Genomic DNA, 17749 nt, shown 5'->3' with positions numbered 1-17749 from the left:
CGCCAAGCTTCAAAAAGGCTCAGCCAAGTCCAACGCTCAGTTGTTCTCCTCTTTCTTCTCTTCTCTTCCCTTCTCTTCATCACATCGTTGCTGGTCAATTGTTCTTCATGCCTTCTCTCGGCCGTTCATTTCTTCATCCCCTGTCCGATGGCCGACACCTGCATTGTGTGTTTAAACGACCTTGGCGGAGACGCTGTGTCGTCTCCCGTCGCCGCCGAATCTCCGCCAAGACCTGATAATGATAACGACGATGACGACGGCGCCAATCTCACGGCAAAGGCCTCGCTGCCACAACAGGATGTTGAGGATGCAGGCACTGCTTTACAGTTAGCTCGTCTGGTGCCGTGTCTCCATATGTTTCACAACGAATGTCTCAAACCATGGGTTGAAAGAGCGAACAGTTGTCCCGTCTGCCGGGCGAGTTTTAATGTAGTCGAGCTACTCGACAACCTTGGTGGTAAGTTTATTGCCTACTTCTTGATCTCTCATCTAGTGACTAACACGTGTATTCTAGGTCCCGTCGTCTCTACTTATAGCGTCCAAGATAAAGTTCAGGTCGCCGATATAGACCCCTTCATGATTTTCGAGGAAGAGGTCACAGACGATTCCGATACGCAACCCTGCCCGTTCTGCGGCGATAATGACAACGAGGAAGTCTTGTTGTTATGCGATGGGTGCGATGTCCCATCGCATACTTACTGTTTGGGGTTGGACGCGGTGCCTTCTGGCTCATGGTACTGTCGGGCGTGTGAAGCTCAGCGAGCTATTGGCGCTGTGTCTGACACACCAAGCAGATTTCCTCGCAGTCGCCGTCCTGAACGCCGGACTCGGGCACAACAGCGTTTGCTTCGGACTCACAACCAGGCCAACTCGCTACAGTGGGCAGCTGTGTGGCAATCCGTTTACGACCGGTTGAACCTTGATCTTGATTTTCCGTTCGATGACGAACAACAGCTCAGCCGATTTCATTCAAGGGTCACACCTCGCAGAGGCTCTCATCGTGCATGGCAGCGTCGTCTGGAGGTCGCAGAACGGCAAGGCGTTGGTCGAGTTTTCCGAGAACCAAGTGCTATTATAGATGAATATGTGCCTCGGCCGTCTCGGCCCCGTGTGCCGCGCGCCCCAACTCCCCAACCCGAGTCATTAGAAGAGATGAGGGCGTGGAATGCCTTTGAACGAGCGAGGGAGCTCGAGAATGATCCGAATGCAGCACGAAAGAGAAAGGAACCGACACTCTCGCCATCCCCCGAACCGACTGAACCTGAAAGAAAACTCAAACGACCACGTACTAGACGGACAGAAGAACTGGCTGCGTTAGCAACGCAAAATAGCAATGGTGAAGCATCGCGATCAGCCGCGCGGTTGAATAACGACTCCGCAGGAGGGCCTAGTTTCCTTCAGTCGTTACTCAAAGAAGTCGAAGAAGCTTCCAACTCTCCTCGAATTGACACTAATGGACCTCCGACATATGTGAATACACCCAACGAGTTTCATAGCGCCTCTGGCCCTTCGTCGCCATCACTGTCCCCGGCATCCTCAAACCGGTCGTCCCCCCGGCTATCGTCAAGAAGCCCTCCTCCTCACTCGCGAATACGTGCTGTATCACCAATACAGTTGTCTCCTAGTATCGATTCTCCATCTTCTCCATCTTCTCCATCTCCTCCATCTCCGGAATTCTCTCCGTCAGCCTCTCCCGCTCAGAGTCAAACGGATAATTCCGACTTTCAGCGCCAACCCGATTCTAGCCATCGTGATCCACGCCGGCAACGTCGGGCTGAAGGCATACGGTCTAGTGATGTATCCCCATCGCGACTTAGCCTTTCACTTTCCGCCAAATCAAGTATACAGAAACTGGTTAGCTCCGAACTCAAACCATATTATCGCCGCAAAGTCATCTCGAAAGATGATTATACAAACATCAACCGTACAATCTCCCGCAAATTATATGAACATGTAGAGGAAGGGGTAGAACTGCAAGAAGACCATTTACGGGAGCTCAAGGATAGTGCACGCAAGGCTGTGAAGGAAGCGGTTGATCTGATTCGAGAGGAGCCCTCAACGACGGATGACAAAACAGACTCCGGAAATGTACTAATAGGCGTGAATTAGTGGGATATGACTGTTACGACATATTCATGGCATGGCATGGCGTTGGTATATTTCCCCTTCTTTAGGTATACCTGTCTGATTTAGGATACTGATCATCTGGGAAATCTGGTTTTCTTGTATAATGTTGGAGTTTTGTTATATACCCTTTGGGAACATGTTATAAATAGTCATTCAATTCCAACTTCTCTTTTTTAAACCCAAGGCCGCGGGATTACCACTTTCTATATGTAAATATAATACAAGCCACAATATATACAACGAAAATAAATTCTTCCATGAACAAGATGAGACGAAGCGAGGTCAATTCTTCTGGCCTTCATCCTTCGCATTTTGCGATTCCTTCAAAGAAGCAGCTGCACGCTCATCCTCCAAACTCTTGATCTTCTCATCCAACAACGCAATCTCAACCTCAATACTGAGGACTTTTTCTTTCAAAATATTCCTAAAGTCGTCATCCGAAAGTGCACGTAACGGAATCCATTTGGATTCCGCCATTCTTTCCAGGATGGATTTTGGTTTTGAAGCTTCTTTCCCCTCGTTTTCTTGATGCCATCTTTCGGCTATATTCCAGCCTGATTGGCCTAGATAGCCTAGTAAAGAAAATACGACGAAGCCGGGTGTGAATTTTGCGCCTTTTCAGGCATGTTAGTTTATAGAAAGTTGGTTTGATGGATAGGTTGGTTTGTATACCTATTAATCTACCAACTATACCCCCCGAAAGGCCTCCAGATATAGCACTGACATACTTCCGCTGTTGTCGCGTGGCATCATCTTGATAGTGAAAGTGCAAAATATTGCTTCTTATAACTGATTCGAGGGTTGTCAATTTAACCTTTCTTCCCGGAAGCAACGCATGAGATTCGTTGCTTACACCAAAATGAAGTCCCCCATAGACCGAAATGAATTCCATGTGCGACTGTATGCACAATTGGATGTTTCGTTGCGCGTAAGATACCTGAAGTCCCACCGTAAAGGAGACCGGTACATCCTAAACTGAGTGGTTAGTTCTGTCTGTATGGGTGTGTTCGGGAGATGAACCAGGCTTACCACTTATGCCGCCGAACTTCAGGGATGATACGATGGTATCGGCATCCATTATGATAGCTTGACCGTCTGCTCCCCTTTACCTAGGACATTATGCGAGAATATGACTTGTGGATTTTGTGTTCTAGATTGATACATGGGAGGGTCGAAGCATGGGAAAAGAGTGCATGTTTGCACTGTTTGTTCCATCACGTGGACTGATAAGTCGAGTATGTCTATTATATACCTGCAGTCTGTATATACTAGTATAAGGTATTTTAAAAGATTCAATTTCTATGCAATAAATTATCAAATATATTCTCTCTTAAAAATCAAAGAAAGTGTTGTGAGTGCAGACATATCATTGGCTGGCAGGAGACACACGCACTTACCCCCATTAGTGCCTCAGGCTGGATTACCAAACTAAAATTTATCTTGACGATTTCCCCCTCTGTTGCATTGAACTACATACGGCGTCACACCACAAGCCTCGCATTCAACCATCTCCATCTCCTCCGGCCAGGCTCAGGGTAACACTTGGCCTACTCCTCGAAAACATTAATCAGTTACTTGAAATCTTCTCCTTCGCCTCGACTCGAGTCTTCTCGGCTAGCGAGAACAAGTGGGAAGAGAAAAAAAAAAAAAAGAGGGAAGAGTCGCGCACAACTAATCTGCGCGCTTTTCCTACGATAACCCCCCACTATCTGCAATCATGGGTTCGTCTTCGATTTTATGTCGTCTGTTATGCCAGTTAGCCTTTGGAAAGGGTCTGGCACACGAGGGAGACAGTCATGGCTGATTCATATGTGTAGCGCCCAAACAGAAAGCCCAGAAGATGTCCATCGGGACCTTCTTGGCGGATGAGAGTGAGTGGTCTCGCTACTGTCGGAGAATTGGATCAGAGATGGCTGACGGGGTTTATTGCTAGATTTCGGTTCTTGGGCTGATGAAATGGAGGATATGCCCTTGCCCGGTAAGCACTATTTCTCTAATGCGTTGTAAGGACTGCTCGCTAACATGAATCAATTTCCCAGCCGGTATGTCACCCGATTTTCTGTCATAACAAATATCCTGGATATCATCCGAATGCACACACGAATGAGAACGAGATAACTAACAGATTCCAGCCGCCCCAGAGCCGCGCTCAACCTATGGCGGAGAGCGTCGTGCCATAAGCTCGACTGCAGGTTTCGGAAATGGCTTCAACGGTATAGTTATCCTTCATTCTGTTTGTCTGGATGATTCCATCTGACCTGTCAAGACCGCGAGCGCCCAGCATTCTCTTCTCGTCCCGAACTACCTCTTCCCACCGAGCCTCCGTTTACCGCTCATATCGGCAACCTTTCCTTCGATGCCACCTCCAGCGACGTATCTCAATTGTTTGCCGATTGCGAAGTGACCAACGTCCGCATTGTCGAAGACAAGCTCAATCGCAGCCCCAAAGGTTTCGGCTATGTCGAGTTCGCTACGGTCGAGGGACTCAAGAAAGCACTTACCTTCTCCGGCACGACTCTTCAAGGCCGTGCTATCCGTGTTAGCATTGCAGAACCACGTATGGGTTATATACTCCCTCTAAAAGATATTCTACTGACCCTTAATAGCCAAGGATTCTGGCTCTTCTCGGGACTTCAGCGACTGGTCTCGCAAAGGCCCTCTACCAGACTTGCCACGCCGTGAAAGTAACCGCAGCTTCAACAGAGATTTCCCAGACAATGTTTCCGAATCTGGTAGTACTCGTGGTGGACGTCGATTTGAGAGCGACGGTAAAGTCCGTGACTTTGGTAACTGGGAGCGCAAGGGTCCCCTATCGCCCGTTGCTGCTGTTGCCGGACGCGAAGGTGGTCGTCCACGGAGCAACGAGGGCTCCAACTTCCGCAAGAACTCCCCCGCTTGGGGAGAGGGCCGTTCTCAGGACGGTTCCCGCCCACCCCGCCGTGAATTCCAAGAGCGACCAGAACGACCAGAGCGCACCCCTACTGCAGCTGAGATGGATAACCAATGGCGTGCACGAATGCGCCCTGACCCCCCTGCTCCGAAGGAACCCAGCGCTCCATCGTCCCCAGTTCCTACCCCTGCTGCTCCAGCAGTGCGACCAAAATTGAATTTGCAGAAGAGGACTGTGTCCGAGAATGTCCAGAGCCCGCCTCCCAGTGCTACTGGCGACTCAAAAGCAAGCCCATTCGGTGCTGCCCGACCCATCGACACTGCTGCCAGAGAACAAGAGGTTGTTGCAAAGCGCGAACGTGCTCGCAAAGAGGCTGAAGAGAAGGCCAAAGCCGAAAAGGCAGAAAAACAACGTCAATCAAAGGAAAAAGCCAAGGCAGAGAAGAGCGCAACCGGCGACTCAAACGGAACCAAGGAAACGGACCCAGATGCACCCAAGAAATCAAATTTCGAGGTCCTGAGACGGGCTGCAGATGAAGACGGCGGTGAAAATGAAGCAGAGGAATCCAAAGAGGAGTCGACCGCAGCCAAGGAGCAGCCCAAGGAAGCTGCTGATAGCAAGACGAACGGCAGTTGGAGAAAGGCTGAGCCTGCCGCCGCTGAAGCCGACGAGGAAGGCTGGAGCACTGTTTCTACAAACAAGCGCAACAAGGGACGTGGTCGTTATTAAACCTGAGACCCTGACTCTCCAATCTCTCGGAGTGTTCGCGTTTGTGCCATATGAATTCAAGATGCAAAAAAAGAGAATGGTGATTCGATTGTCCTCGCCTCCGTACCTCCCTTTTTTCTGATTCAAAAAATGTCGGCTATCTTTCAAACGACTGGAATATGAGCAACGAGTTACGCAAAATGACATTTTTAACACATAATGCAACCACCCCTCTGTCTCCTCTTCTTCTCATGAAAAAGGCAGCTCGATCTTTGACACCAACTTGAAGGCTGTTTTGGTTATGTATGGCGGATCGCACATATGATTTTTTCCCCTCTAGATTATCTTGACTTGTCTCTGTCTTTCTTACTTATTTTATCCCTCGACTATTGTCTAGGTATTAACGGTGTTTTTTCCTTTCTCTCTATGTTTGGGCTGATTCTATGGTGACGCTTTTTCTTTTTTCGCTTCCTTATTCTTTTCAAATTCCCCCTTCTAACCTCCTCTCTCCTGAAAGCGCAATGCAATTTTTCATTAAAAGTTTCCTCTTACTTGCTCTATTGTATTCAATATGATACTCTTAGATCACCATCTTCTTCCTTGTCTTTTTTTGTGGCCGAGTGAGCATGAAATTGTAGAAGAATGGGAAAAATAAAAAAAGAGCAAGAAATAAGAAGCATTTTACAAGTTTTTCCCTGTCTTCTAGATGCAACTAAAGACTATTTAACAAGGATCATGCATGAACGGTCATGGTAGATATGCAAACCCATACCCTTAAACAAGTTACTAATCATTGCAGGATCTAGAATGTTTTCTGGACTTTTTATCTTGGAGATTGGATTAGGTGCATATGCAAGATATAGTTACCCTGTTAAGTGTGCTTATTTGACTAGTCCATGAACCCCCGTTGACGATCAGCCGCTGCTGGAGATAACAAATGCCAGACCGCTTCTGATTGTGAGTCATACATGAGCGAGGGGCTTTCGTGTTCTCTAGAACAGAGATTGTTATCTCAAGGATACCTTACGGATGTCATTCTTGGGTCGTCTTTTTATATACAGACAAAATGCCGAATGTGTCTGTCGACGTGGTTGGGGAGAGCACAAAAGAGCAGTGGAGTACAACGTTTCGATCATCCAAAAGTTTTATCATTGTCGTTGTTTCAGTTGCTATTTTTGCAGTATATTCTAGATCTTCTTGTCCTATATGCGATGGATGACTGACGAATAATAGGATGTTTTCATATATGGGATGGTAATGAAATATTGTCGATATTCGTGGGCTCAGACTGATTCGACTAGGTCATACCCTTGATTCCGGCTATATTAAAGGATAGGCTTCACTTACCTGACGATCAACGTGAGTCGAATTCGAATCGTCATAGACGTGTGTCGCATCTGACATTGACTAGTTCAAACATGGATGGCGATTTTACTCGCGACATTCGGCGGTGCGCTGCTCGTTAGTTCTCGTAAGGGTTGACCCATTCAGATTGATTTTTTTCCCCCTGGGTCATTGATTTGTAATTACAGCTGTCGTTGGGTACTTCGCCGACAAAGGTTCTTCGCGAAAAGGTCCGTTTCTAGTCGGCTTGATTGCAGTCGCTGGCGCGACGATCATGTTCTGGCTTGCAAGGTCTCCCACAATGATGATCGTTGCGCGCATCTTGCAGGGAGTCGCTGAAGCCGCTATGTGGACTATCGGAAATGCCCTTGTGGTCGACACCATGAAAAAGGATCAATTGGGTGTGGCAATGGGGTATGTCTCCATGTCGATGAATATTGGCACTATGGCTGGCCCGGCGTTAGGTGGTATTCTGTATGTTCAGGTTCTCACGACGTCGTTGTTGAGGGTTCCTGGAGCTGATTGTATGAAGGGTGGACCGAGCAGGTTATGATTCGGTGTTCATGGTCGCTTTAGGTCTAATAGGCATTGACGTCGTGCTCCGGTATCTCATGATCGAGCCAAAGACTAAGCCACATGTTAAGGTCCTTGAAGGGGAGACTGAGCCCTTGCTGAATACCTCTTCGGTAGACTACCAGACTCATGATTCGGTCCAACAACCACAGTCGGATATAGATAACTCTCCACAGTCTTCGAGTCGCATCCCGCCTATTTTTCGTCTAGCAATGTCTGGCCAGCTTTTGGTATTGTTAATTGCAAGCATTGCCGACGCAGCGATTTGGACTACATTCGAGACGGTATGTTCTCATCACCTCTTTTGTTCGGATCAAGCTCATTGTTCCGTTAGACAGTTCCGGTATTCGTGATCCAGAAATTCCACTGGGGGTCTTCTGAAATCGGCATGTGCTTCTTGGTCTTGACCTTACCTAGTATAATTTCTCCGATTGTTGGTAAGTGACTTAACGACCAACCTCGAAGTTCGCTGTTGACTGATGGTAGGGTTAATCATCGACCGTTATGGCCCTCGCATCGTATCCGTCACCACATTCTCCTCTCTCATCCCGATCTTCATCCTATTCCAATTCGTCACGGACGATTCACTACAATCCCGGATCTTGTTCGTAGCATTACTGATAGCAGCCGGATTCTCCTTCTCAGCAGTACTTCTTCCTCTCATAGTGGAAATCAGCGAACCAATCGAACGAAAAGAGAAAGAATCCCCTGGCATATTTGGCGCAAAAGGTGCTAATGCACAAGCTTATGCTCTTCACGGTATGGCATGGGCTTCTGGACAGTTGCTGGGACCGATTATTGCGGGGACATTGGCCCAGACAGCTGGCTGGGGGGTCATGAATATTGTTATGGCAGTGATAAGCGGCTCAACAGCGCTGATGCTGGCGTGTACGAGTGAAAAGATTCGGGGAATGATTTCCATTCCACGGTCCAGCAAGGATCAGGATGTCGAATCAAGGGGTGAGATGGTATGAATGACACTTTGGTAGTTATATGTATGTGAAATGACGATTGATTGAAAACAGCGATCTCAAGCAAGGCATGATGAGACAATGCTGGGCGAACCTGAAAATTGACGATGTTAAAAGAAAGATAGACGGATGATGTTGTAGAGTCAAAATAAATGATATCATACGGTACCGTAACGCGGAGGTAATGACACCTTAAATACGGGGAAGTAAGGAAGGAGAGCCCACTCAATAAAACGGGGCCATCCCTGACATGCTGACAGCCTGACTTCAACTGAATCACCAGTCTCATCTCCCATGTCACTCCGACTAACGGTACCGAGTTAGTACGAGTAAGGCATCTTGAGGTGTATCTGTAACGGTACCTGATCGCCTCGTGTTTCGCATCCGCGGTCCTTGTGATTTAGCCTCTTTGAATTGTGTCAGCTGCCGGTTGGCTACAATGTGCTACAGAGCACACGGTCTGTTCACTTGACTTATTTCTTGGCCTTGACTGACTTTGACTTTTAGATTCTCGCATCTCATTGTTACCGTCTTTCCCACTGTCTTCTGTTTAACGTCGCTACTCTATCGGAACACAAGGCGGGATAACTAGTATCTGAGTACAGCAATGCAAACAGCTACATCCGTCTATACAGTTACGGCCGGAGTCAAAACTACACTGTTCGGAGAGGATTACGCGCCGATGAAGGACTCCTTGTCAGTGTCAGGCACAACTTGTCCGCATTGCGGCAACGACTTGGTCTCGCAGGACGCGATAGCTGCACAGCAACGGATACAGGAGCTGGAAGCTCAGCTTAAAATATACTCTGAGAAGGCGTCGGAGACAGGTATACCAAACTCTTTTTTTTTGGGAACTCAAGAGTCCAGTCGCTAAATGTGTTATAGCGGTGAGAATAGCGGACTACGAGAACGAAATACACAACTTGCGACAACAAGCACAGACATGGAATAATAACAATAATCATTACAACGAGGCTACTTCTACGACAGCAGCAGCAACTGAGCAAACTCACCCTCCCAAAACCCCCGATGCGAACTCCCAGCAACAGCAACAACAAGGGCGCTTCGCGAATTTCGCATCTTATTTCCCCTACCGTCGCACAGGATCACGAGCCGGTTCAAAAGATTCTAGTACACCGCCGCAAACATCTCATTCAAATTACACCAACAGCAGTCCAGGTGGGGGAGGACATACCAGTCCCACAAATAACACTAGTTTTCTCTCACATGACTCCTCATCAGACACGAATGCACTCGCACTCCAAACTGCGCTAAGCCGTGAACAAGGACTCCGAAAGGCCGCTGAAACACAACTTTCGCAGGCGCACTCGGAACTCGAAGAACTCACTGCGCAACTATTCAGTCAGGCTAATGAGATGGTTGCACAGGAACGTAAGGCGCGCGCGAAGCTAGAGGAGAGAGTTGCATTACTTGAGAAACGGGATGGAGAGAAGAGGAAGAGACTTGATCGGTTGGAGAAGGCGATTGTGAGAGTTGAGAGGGTTAGGGAGTTGATTAATTCTTGATCGTTGCGTTGCGTTGCGTTCGTCATTTGGGTAAAGAGATATGATATCCTACGAGTCACGATTTATTCAAGCATCTTAGGAGTTTTGTATGTTATCGGAATGTTGTTCCCTCTATATATGAAGTGTTCCGTCTGGATACTTTAATAACCTTGGAAATCGAACTGAGCATTTCAATGAATATAGGCGGCCTAGGATTCTAGTCCAGGTAAAATCATAGTCATTAAAGAGATCCCCACACTATGAAGACTCCTGTTTTTTCGCAAACACCTGACTAAGCAGCGGTGTCCAAAATGTGGATAGTAATGTTACTATCTCATCAGCTAGAGCACTCTAGCACCCATTTACCTACGTATACTTAATTCAAGCTTTTCCGTCTCGCGAGCGCAGCGAGAGCAGACAACTTTGTGAATTAGTCATTATCGATACTGCTCATCTAATAGCCCAGGCAAGTCATGAATCGTCCATTATAAGAGACCGCCATGGCCAGTGAAACACCCAGAATAATGACAGTTAGTAAAACATGTCTATCAAACGCCTTCAACCCACGGAAATTCGTATTCCGTAACTCTTCGTCCTTCTTTTCCCGCTCAAGTGCAACCACAAGGTCAATCTCGGAGACAATGTTCAGACAATGCTGAAACATCGCATTTGTCTCGCGGATCACATCCGCACATTCGTCTTGCGTCAAATACTTACGCGAGGCTTCCACAAACGCAGCCTTGAATGCGCGTTTGACATCTTCGCCATCTTCAGCGTCGTCAAAGAACCAGAATGATAGGAACGAAGGTCCGATAAGTGCATCTGCTTTGTCAATGTTTTCGTTTTGCTGAAACCAGAATTGTGGTCCGGCGTTGATGAGTTGGTCGCGTATCCAGCGTCCGCCGTTGAAGAGGGCCATGTACATGATCCATGAATATGCGAGGAGGACGTATGGTTTCTTGAGACATGTTTGAGTGACGTGAGTGACTGTATCACGGACGGCGACATCGTTTCCTTCCTGTGCGGTAGTGATATTGTCGCCCCATTCGGTTTTCAGGTTCGTCAAGTCGGATGTAAGCCGTTGACTGCGGGCTAAGGTGGATATGTATGCCTGGGAGAGTAGAGCATGGTACCTTGCTTGATCGTTTGTGCTGAGCTCGGCAGAGGAGCTGTGAGAAGATGTGCTGAGGTACTCGCGCCATGCGGTCTCAAAAACAGAATAGATCCTAGCAAAACGTGAAATGCCTAGTGCATATAAATGCGGAGAGTTGGTATTTGGTGGTATTGCGAGAAGTAAACGGCCAACTACACCGTGGTGTAACTTGTGATGAATTGCCCTGGATGGAGTCAGAGATATCTCCGAAGGCTTTCTCGTATGGCTTTCAAATGAGGATCGTCATAAAACTGGAATATCTTACCTAGAGGCCGCATGAATTCGCGTTGCAAGATCGACGTCATTCCGGTCAGATTGAGGGGAATCATTCGCATTTGCAGTATTACTGACAACGTTGCCACTGTGCAGAGTGGAGTGACTCTCATCTTGCGATGAGGAAAAAGAAAAACTCATGATCTGCAATCGGAGATAGTTCGTGGAATCATATTCTCTGACCGTTGACGAAGACAGCCACAAGCCACGGTGGAGATCGAAGCTGCCAAAACTCAATCAAAAAAAAAAACGAGTCAGTCTACCGTAGACTGGAGACGCCGGTCAAGTGTGTAAAAGTCCATGTACAAAAATACTAAGAAAAAAAGAAAGACAAGGAGAAAAGAAAAGAAATTCTATCTGTCCATTGCAAAGAGGAAATGAATGAAATCCATATCAGACAGCGAATTATCAAGAAGAAGACCAAAAAAAAAAGTGATGCTTTTGGAATCCTGCCCGTTGAGATCGAAATCTTGAAATTCGACGGGGATTAATCCCAGCGCTTTCCCGCTTTGGGCATTGGTCTCAGTCCAATGAATGGTCTAGCCGTATTCGGGCTAGTGTCACGTGTCACCAGGGACAGTAGGGATTTGTCATGTCAAGTGGGTCTGTCGACGCGACACTAAATTTTTGTCAGAATTGACAAAATTCCTTGTCAACTGCAGTGGGGTCCTTTACACGTTAGTAATTTATGACCAGTCTATAGCTTACTCTATTGGTCATAGCAATTATTATCTTATTTGATTGGCTGATAAATTACAGTTATGTAATATTGGCGGTATTGTCAAAGATGACATGACAAAGGGGCTGCATGTCAAAGTTTACATGACACTAAATTTTTGTAATTTTCCAACACCCTAAGGGACAGTCTATCTAGATTCTTCACTATTTCTCTGCAGAAGATTCACTCTTATGAGCATGATTCGATGCTGGTCGCCCACAATGGCACTCTGATTCTAAAATGTATCAAGTTACTTGTTGAAACGAATCTTCATATGCCGTTAGTACTAGTAGAAAATAAAAGAATGGGCTGAAGTCCATTGTGGAATATAGGATCCTTTGTATTTATTGTTCTATCTGTGAAACATGGTAGAGATGTGTCAAAAATGAATGAAGGGGTCATGAAACATAAAGCAAACTTCTACTACCCCACAGATTTCGTTGTCGAGCTGTCTGAAGAATATACTGTACTACAGACGACAGATGATTGTAGTTCTCCGGACACTGTCGGTAATAATCTCTATTAGTACTCCGTACTCCGTAGTAAGCGCCAAAACAACGGAATTTACAGATAAATCCATGTCGAGTCCGGCCTGGAGCTAAGTAGTCCATACATAGTACGGAGGTTGGAGTCAAAAGTATTGGCACGCGCTAATTTAGTTGTTTTTTTGGATACATAGCCTTACGCACTAATTACTATGGGAACTGATGCCCCCTACAAATTTTATACACGTCCATTAACATGGACTTTTCTCCCACCAATCCTCTATATTGAACAGGCCTAATATAGTAGATTTGAGGCTATTCGTAGTCTTCCCACTCTGTATTTGCCGCAGGCTCACTTGCTAGATAGGCCCTAAATGACAGTACCCCTTTCTGACGGCAGCGCTTCTTTGAATCCCCTCGAGGCCTACCTTCCTCATACTCATTCCCACCGTCAAGACGTATAATTTCTTCAATGTGAAAGGGGATTCTCTCAATCCAAGTACGGATCCGATCTTGTGGCAGCTCCTCCCAAGCCTTTAACCATGCCTTTTTAGCTGTTTCTCGATCTGCAGGTGCTCCTTGGAGAGTTGTACGTCTCTTTAACCAAAACCAGGCTGGTTCAATAGCATTCAAATCAGATGAATTACCAGGCCAAAGGAGGCGCTGGATCTCGTGCAAATCGTACACATCTTTTTGGTGGAAATGAGCATGCGCAGGGGCCCCATCCTCCATGACTAGTGTATGAGGTCTTGATTCCTTACATCTTGCTGCGAATGGAAGTAATTTAGGTAAAAGGACTTCCTATATAAAAGGTTAGTTCGTTCATCAAATTTATATGGAGATTACTACACCTTTTGATAGCGATACCAATCTACACCACCCTTTCCCTTCCGCTCCAATTTGCCATTTTTCGCAGTGAATTTAAACGTTGGTCGGCGGCCTTTTCTAGGCTCTAAGCGAAGCCGTGAAAAAGCATTATTTAATTCCCATTCTTCTCGTGCACGTTCTTCTCGTCCTCGGTTCACGATTTCTAACTCTTGTAGAGCCTTTTTCTTTGCTGCAGCGTTCTCCGGATCGTATATATGACATGGACCCTTGTAATCATATGAGAAGGCTCCCCAAAACATGAATTCAGAGGCATTCTTGAAACGCCCTACGAATAACTGTTGGATCATAGCATTCCCAAGAACGTCGCCAAACTCGGCTAGAGCCTCTCCGGTGTCCCAGGATTATTGATGTCTCGTCCGTCCGTATAATATTCTTCCAGTCCTCTAGAGTCCAATGCCGATGGCTCAGGGCGAAGGCGAGTCTTCTCTTTTTCATATCTTCTGTCAGACCAGGTTTCCAAGTAGGCTTGCATTTATTAAAAGAAAGAAATTTCAAAAGACGCAGGCAAGAAGATTCAGAAATACCAGCTTCAAAAGCAAGAACCTCAGCAGATTTCTCACGACCAGATCGATCCTTAGTTAGACTTGCCAATATTGAAGTTTCAATCTCCGGGGTTACTACCTTTGGACGTCCCGAGCGTGGTTTATCAACAATATGGCAATCATCAACTAGAGGCTTGACCGCGGGGTCATATCCTGCTGATTTAGCACGGTTTATAATGTTGTAAACACTTTTCTTAGGCATCTGTAGCAAATTGGCGACATCTGGAGGCTTCATATTGGCAAGAAACACCAAGGTTATAACCTGAGAGCGTTGAGCAATAGAGTATTCACTGCTTTTTACCATTTTGATTGAAGCGATGGAGAAATCAGTGTAGGAGTAGGCGTATAACGTAGCGACAGAGGTCAGGCTCCTATACAAATAGAATCAATTAGCAGATCAATCTACAATATAAAAAGCGGTGTATATATTATTGCACTCAATTATTATTTGTTGGGAATAGCTTCATATTTGAAAAAGCAATGTGTTGTCAAAAGGCGAGATAGTATTCCCCAACTTGTTGACTTCCGTTCGCTAGTGTTTTATTAGGAAAAGCCGATACCGTTTTTTTTGATAATTACGGTGCGCTAACAGGCACCAAATTTTAGCGCGTGCCAATACTTTTGACTCCAACCTCCGTACATGAGAGTTGGAATCGGAGGATCGGGGCAATCACGCCGATGCCGAGAGCCCTGTCGGCTATCGGCAAGTGGTGCTGGGATGTTATTGGGCCGGACTGAATAAGCCATGTGGGCTTGGCTTACTTTTGTCCTTGGCTTATGGCGTCACAATAGAGAATCCTCAGATTTGTAATTATCTCCGAGCCCGATCCAACAATACCTTTCTCCCGGGACTCTGATTGGTGGGCTTAAGAACAATTGCACACCATGATAGAGAGAGACGTAGACACCGCCAACATTGACCCTCTTGCTTACCAACATTTAACTCCGATCAGTACTAGAAAGAGCAAGCGCAAATTACAAATTGCAAAGTGCCTAAAAAAGGAGCAATCGTATGCAACATAGTACATAAAGGGGCGAGGACCCATGTCTGACACACACACAAAAAAAAGAAACTTAGATGATCAGAGAACAAAGAGAAGCTTGTTGTATACTATACAAGGGTTCAGGAACTGCCTCGTTTGTTGAGTTTGAGTTTCTTTGGCATACCCCGCTTGCTTTGTCCTGCAGTCGAGACTAGTGCGTACCTTCTACGTATCTACTATTAAATAGATCATTTCTTATAGCACAAGGGTTCGTCTGATCTCACACACAAGCTTACACTGAGACTGAGACTGACGCCCATCATGGATTTAGAGGCTATGTCGTTCTATGACTCGCAGACCACTACACCTACGAGGTCTAGCTTGGATTATAGCTACCAAAATGGCCACGACGATGAAATTAACCGTTTAGAGACTATACCGAGTGTGCTGGATAGCAATGGCGAAAAACACGTGCGCCGTCCCAGCCCTAGCCGCTCCCGAAGAAGCTCGGACACGAGGACCATACAACAAGAGGATGTGGAAAAACAAGCCGGATACACGACCGGAGACGGAAAAGAGAGCGAGACAAGCGACGATGCAGCTCCGGAGCCCACCAGAGACCCCAACTTAGTCGAATGGGACGGTCCTGATGACCCCGAAAACCCTCAGAATTTCCCTGTGGCCAGGAAGTGGACTATCACTATGCTACTTTCTTTCCTTACTATCTGGGTTACCTTCTCGACCAGCGTGTTTAGTCAGGCCACCCGAATCACGGCCGCTGAGTTTGGCGTGTCTGATGAGGTTATGATCCTGGCAACTAGTCTACCACTCTTTGTACGTTCCGGGATTCTTCTCCTTTTTTTTTTTTTACATTCTCTGACGCTAATAATCCGAACAGGGCTTTGCTCTCGGCCCGTTACTATGGGGCCCCTTTTCCGAGCTCTTCGGCAGAAAGAGACCATTGTTTTTCGGCTTCTTTGTCTTTATCATCTTCCAAATTCCCGTCGCCGTGGCTCAAAATGTCGAGACCATTATGCTTTCTCGCTTTTTCATCGGATTCTTTGGTTGTGCTCCCTTGGCGATTATCGGGGGTGCCCTAGCTGACCTTTGGGACCCTATCGATCGAGGTGTAGCGGTTGCCACGTTTGCTGGAGGTACCTTCGGCGGCCCTACTTTGGGCCCGATTCTGTAGGTTCCCGTTCATACATCGAATCAATCAATCTTTTTGGATTATACTAATATCTGTGATAGCGGTGGCTTCATTGTTCAGTCTCATCTGGGCTGGAGGTGGACAGCCTGGATCACCATGATTGCTGGCGGAGCCTTCATGATCATCGCCTTCATCTTTGTTCCCGAAACATACCCGCCCGTCCTCCTTCAGAGGCGAGCAGCTCGTCTACGTATAGAGACGAAGAACTGGGCGTACCACAGCAAGCTGGACGAGAACCCTCCCACGGCTGGAGACATTCTTACGCGCTATGTCGGGCGTCCTTTTGAGATGCTTTTCCTAGAACCTATCCTGCTTTGCATTACTATCTACCTTGCTCTGATCTACGGGATTCTGTACCTGCTTTTCGAGGCCTACCCCTACTCCTTCCAGGGAGTTCGTGGTTGGAAGAGCGCCGGAGTGGCTGCCTTGCCATTCTTGGGTATCTTGATTGGAGTCTTTCTTGGATGTGCTTATATCGTCTACTTAACCAAGACCAGATTTGCACGGAAAATGAGGAAACATGGCGTTGTCCCCGAAGAACGTCTCGTGCCCATGTTCCTTGGCTCCGTTCTCCTGCCTATTGGATTGTTCTGGTTTGGCTGGACATCAAACAAACATGTCAGCTGGGTGCCCCAAGTCCTTGCCGGCATCCCCATCGGAGCCGGTATCCTCATCATTTTCATGCAGGGATTGAACTACATGATCGATGTGTACTTGATGTTTGCCAATTCTGCCATTGCCGCCAACACCCTGTTCCGAAGCGCCTTGGGTGGTGGTTTCCCACTCTTTGCGACGCAGATGTACAAAACCCTCGGTGTCCCTTGGGCAACTAGTCTCTTGGGATTCTTGACTGCGGCCATGGTCCCTATCCCGGTTTTGTTCTATCTCTATGGAGCCAAGCTTCGCGCCCTGAGTCGCTTCAACCCGAGGTTGTGATTCGCTTTGTATCCTCTCTCGCATGGTCTAAAACACCATATATTGCACTGTATAATAGTTGGTTTGCATTGGGTCGGCTTCAGCGTCCTTTTTGATTTTGATTGCATGGCATTGATAGATTGCATGTATGATGAGCGGCATTATTGTAGGTGTACGCAATAATAAATATTCTCCTCTGTTAAATTTAAATTTAATCGATAACTGTAGAGCCAAGTACGATGATGACATGGATACTTAATCGGGAATTTGCTTACCAAGATTTGGCAATGCTAAGCTCATTGGCCAGCCCGGTTGCAACTTCCCGCGCGCGAAACGAACTACTACTCCAGACTCCAGACTCCAGACTCGCCATCTTCCTTTCCCCTCTTTGTTATATCCATCTCACATATTGTCACGATAACTTCCTCGTTGAGTACTCCGAACCGAGTGACCGGAGGCGGAAT

At 46.8% G+C, this 17749-nt stretch overlaps 8 protein-coding genes across 8 annotated transcripts, besides 3 other annotated features; 5 read left to right on the top strand and 3 right to left on the bottom strand.

The window, feature by feature from the left end:
- Positions 1-44: 44 nt before the first annotated feature.
- Positions 45-78: a microsatellite.
- A 69-nt stretch (positions 79-147) lies between these two features.
- On the top strand, positions 148-2222 carry TSTA_063030 (PHD and RING finger domain protein, putative; the record flags this gene model as incomplete). The annotated part of the gene is made up of 2 exons (XM_002340162.1): positions 148-457; positions 515-2222. 2 exons carry the CDS (start codon positions 148-150, stop codon positions 2107-2109), a joined length of 1905 nt encoding a protein of 634 aa, XP_002340203.1. The 3' UTR covers positions 2110-2222.
- Positions 2223-2333: 111 nt separating this feature from the next.
- TSTA_063020 (uncharacterized protein) lies at positions 2334-3287 on the bottom strand. The gene is made up of 4 exons (XM_002340161.1): positions 3157-3287; positions 2981-3097; positions 2800-2916; positions 2334-2741 (listed from the first exon to the last, which is right to left on the bottom strand). The coding sequence occupies exons 1-4, from the start codon at positions 3203-3205 to the stop codon at positions 2410-2412; spliced, it is 615 nt and encodes a 204-aa protein (XP_002340202.1). The 5' UTR covers positions 3206-3287; the 3' UTR covers positions 2334-2409.
- Positions 3288-3967: 680 nt separating this feature from the next.
- Positions 3968-6419, top strand: TSTA_063010 (translation initiation factor 4B; the record flags this gene model as incomplete). The annotated part of the gene is made up of 5 exons (XM_002340160.1): positions 3968-3998; positions 4061-4105; positions 4260-4340; positions 4394-4684; positions 4734-6419. 5 exons carry the CDS (start codon positions 3968-3970, stop codon positions 5744-5746), a joined length of 1461 nt encoding a protein of 486 aa, XP_002340201.1. The 3' UTR covers positions 5747-6419.
- A 372-nt stretch (positions 6420-6791) lies between these two features.
- On the top strand, positions 6792-8725 carry TSTA_063000 (uncharacterized protein; the record flags this gene model as incomplete). The annotated part of the gene is made up of 8 exons (XM_002340159.1): positions 6792-6905; positions 6959-6979; positions 7027-7084; positions 7137-7196; positions 7258-7543; positions 7602-7930; positions 7981-8079; positions 8129-8725. 8 exons carry the CDS (start codon positions 6792-6794, stop codon positions 8614-8616), a joined length of 1455 nt encoding a protein of 484 aa, XP_002340200.1. The 3' UTR covers positions 8617-8725.
- A 123-nt stretch (positions 8726-8848) lies between these two features.
- On the top strand, positions 8849-10297 carry TSTA_062990 (uncharacterized protein). Its single transcript, XM_002340158.1, has 3 exons — positions 8849-9071; positions 9121-9440; positions 9499-10297. Exons 2-3 carry the CDS (start codon positions 9221-9223, stop codon positions 10137-10139), a joined length of 861 nt encoding a protein of 286 aa, XP_002340199.1. The 5' UTR covers positions 8849-9071; positions 9121-9220; the 3' UTR covers positions 10140-10297.
- Positions 10298-10509: 212 nt separating this feature from the next.
- Positions 10510-11951, bottom strand: TSTA_062980 (uncharacterized protein). The gene is made up of 2 exons (XM_002340157.1): positions 11537-11951; positions 10510-11455 (listed from the first exon to the last, which is right to left on the bottom strand). The coding sequence occupies exons 1-2, from the start codon at positions 11683-11685 to the stop codon at positions 10573-10575; spliced, it is 1032 nt and encodes a 343-aa protein (XP_002340198.1). The 5' UTR covers positions 11686-11951; the 3' UTR covers positions 10510-10572.
- A 1111-nt stretch (positions 11952-13062) lies between these two features.
- Positions 13063-14481, bottom strand: TSTA_062970 (uncharacterized protein; the record flags this gene model as incomplete). Its single annotated transcript, XM_002340156.1, has 3 exons — positions 13063-13548; positions 13599-13910; positions 13948-14481. The coding sequence occupies 3 exons, from the start codon at positions 14479-14481 to the stop codon at positions 13063-13065; spliced, it is 1332 nt and encodes a 443-aa protein (XP_002340197.1).
- Positions 13192-13548: a mobile genetic element.
- Positions 13915-14475: a mobile genetic element.
- Positions 14482-15481: 1000 nt separating the features above from the next.
- On the top strand, positions 15482-17485 carry TSTA_062960 (MFS multidrug transporter, putative; the record flags this gene model as incomplete). The annotated part of the gene is made up of 3 exons (XM_002340155.1): positions 15482-15994; positions 16059-16348; positions 16412-17485. 3 exons carry the CDS (start codon positions 15482-15484, stop codon positions 17304-17306), a joined length of 1698 nt encoding a protein of 565 aa, XP_002340196.1. The 3' UTR covers positions 17307-17485.
- Between the last annotated feature and the right edge of the window lie 264 nt (positions 17486-17749).

Source organism: Talaromyces stipitatus, genomic scaffold (assembly GCF_000003125.1).
Source record: "Talaromyces stipitatus ATCC 10500 scf_1105507295523 genomic scaffold, whole genome shotgun sequence".
In the NCBI taxonomy this organism is placed as follows: Eukaryota; Fungi; Ascomycota; class Eurotiomycetes; order Eurotiales; family Trichocomaceae; genus Talaromyces; species Talaromyces stipitatus.
The sequence above is the reverse complement of the archived record's forward strand: the minus strand, read 5'-3'. Positions and strand labels throughout refer to the sequence as shown.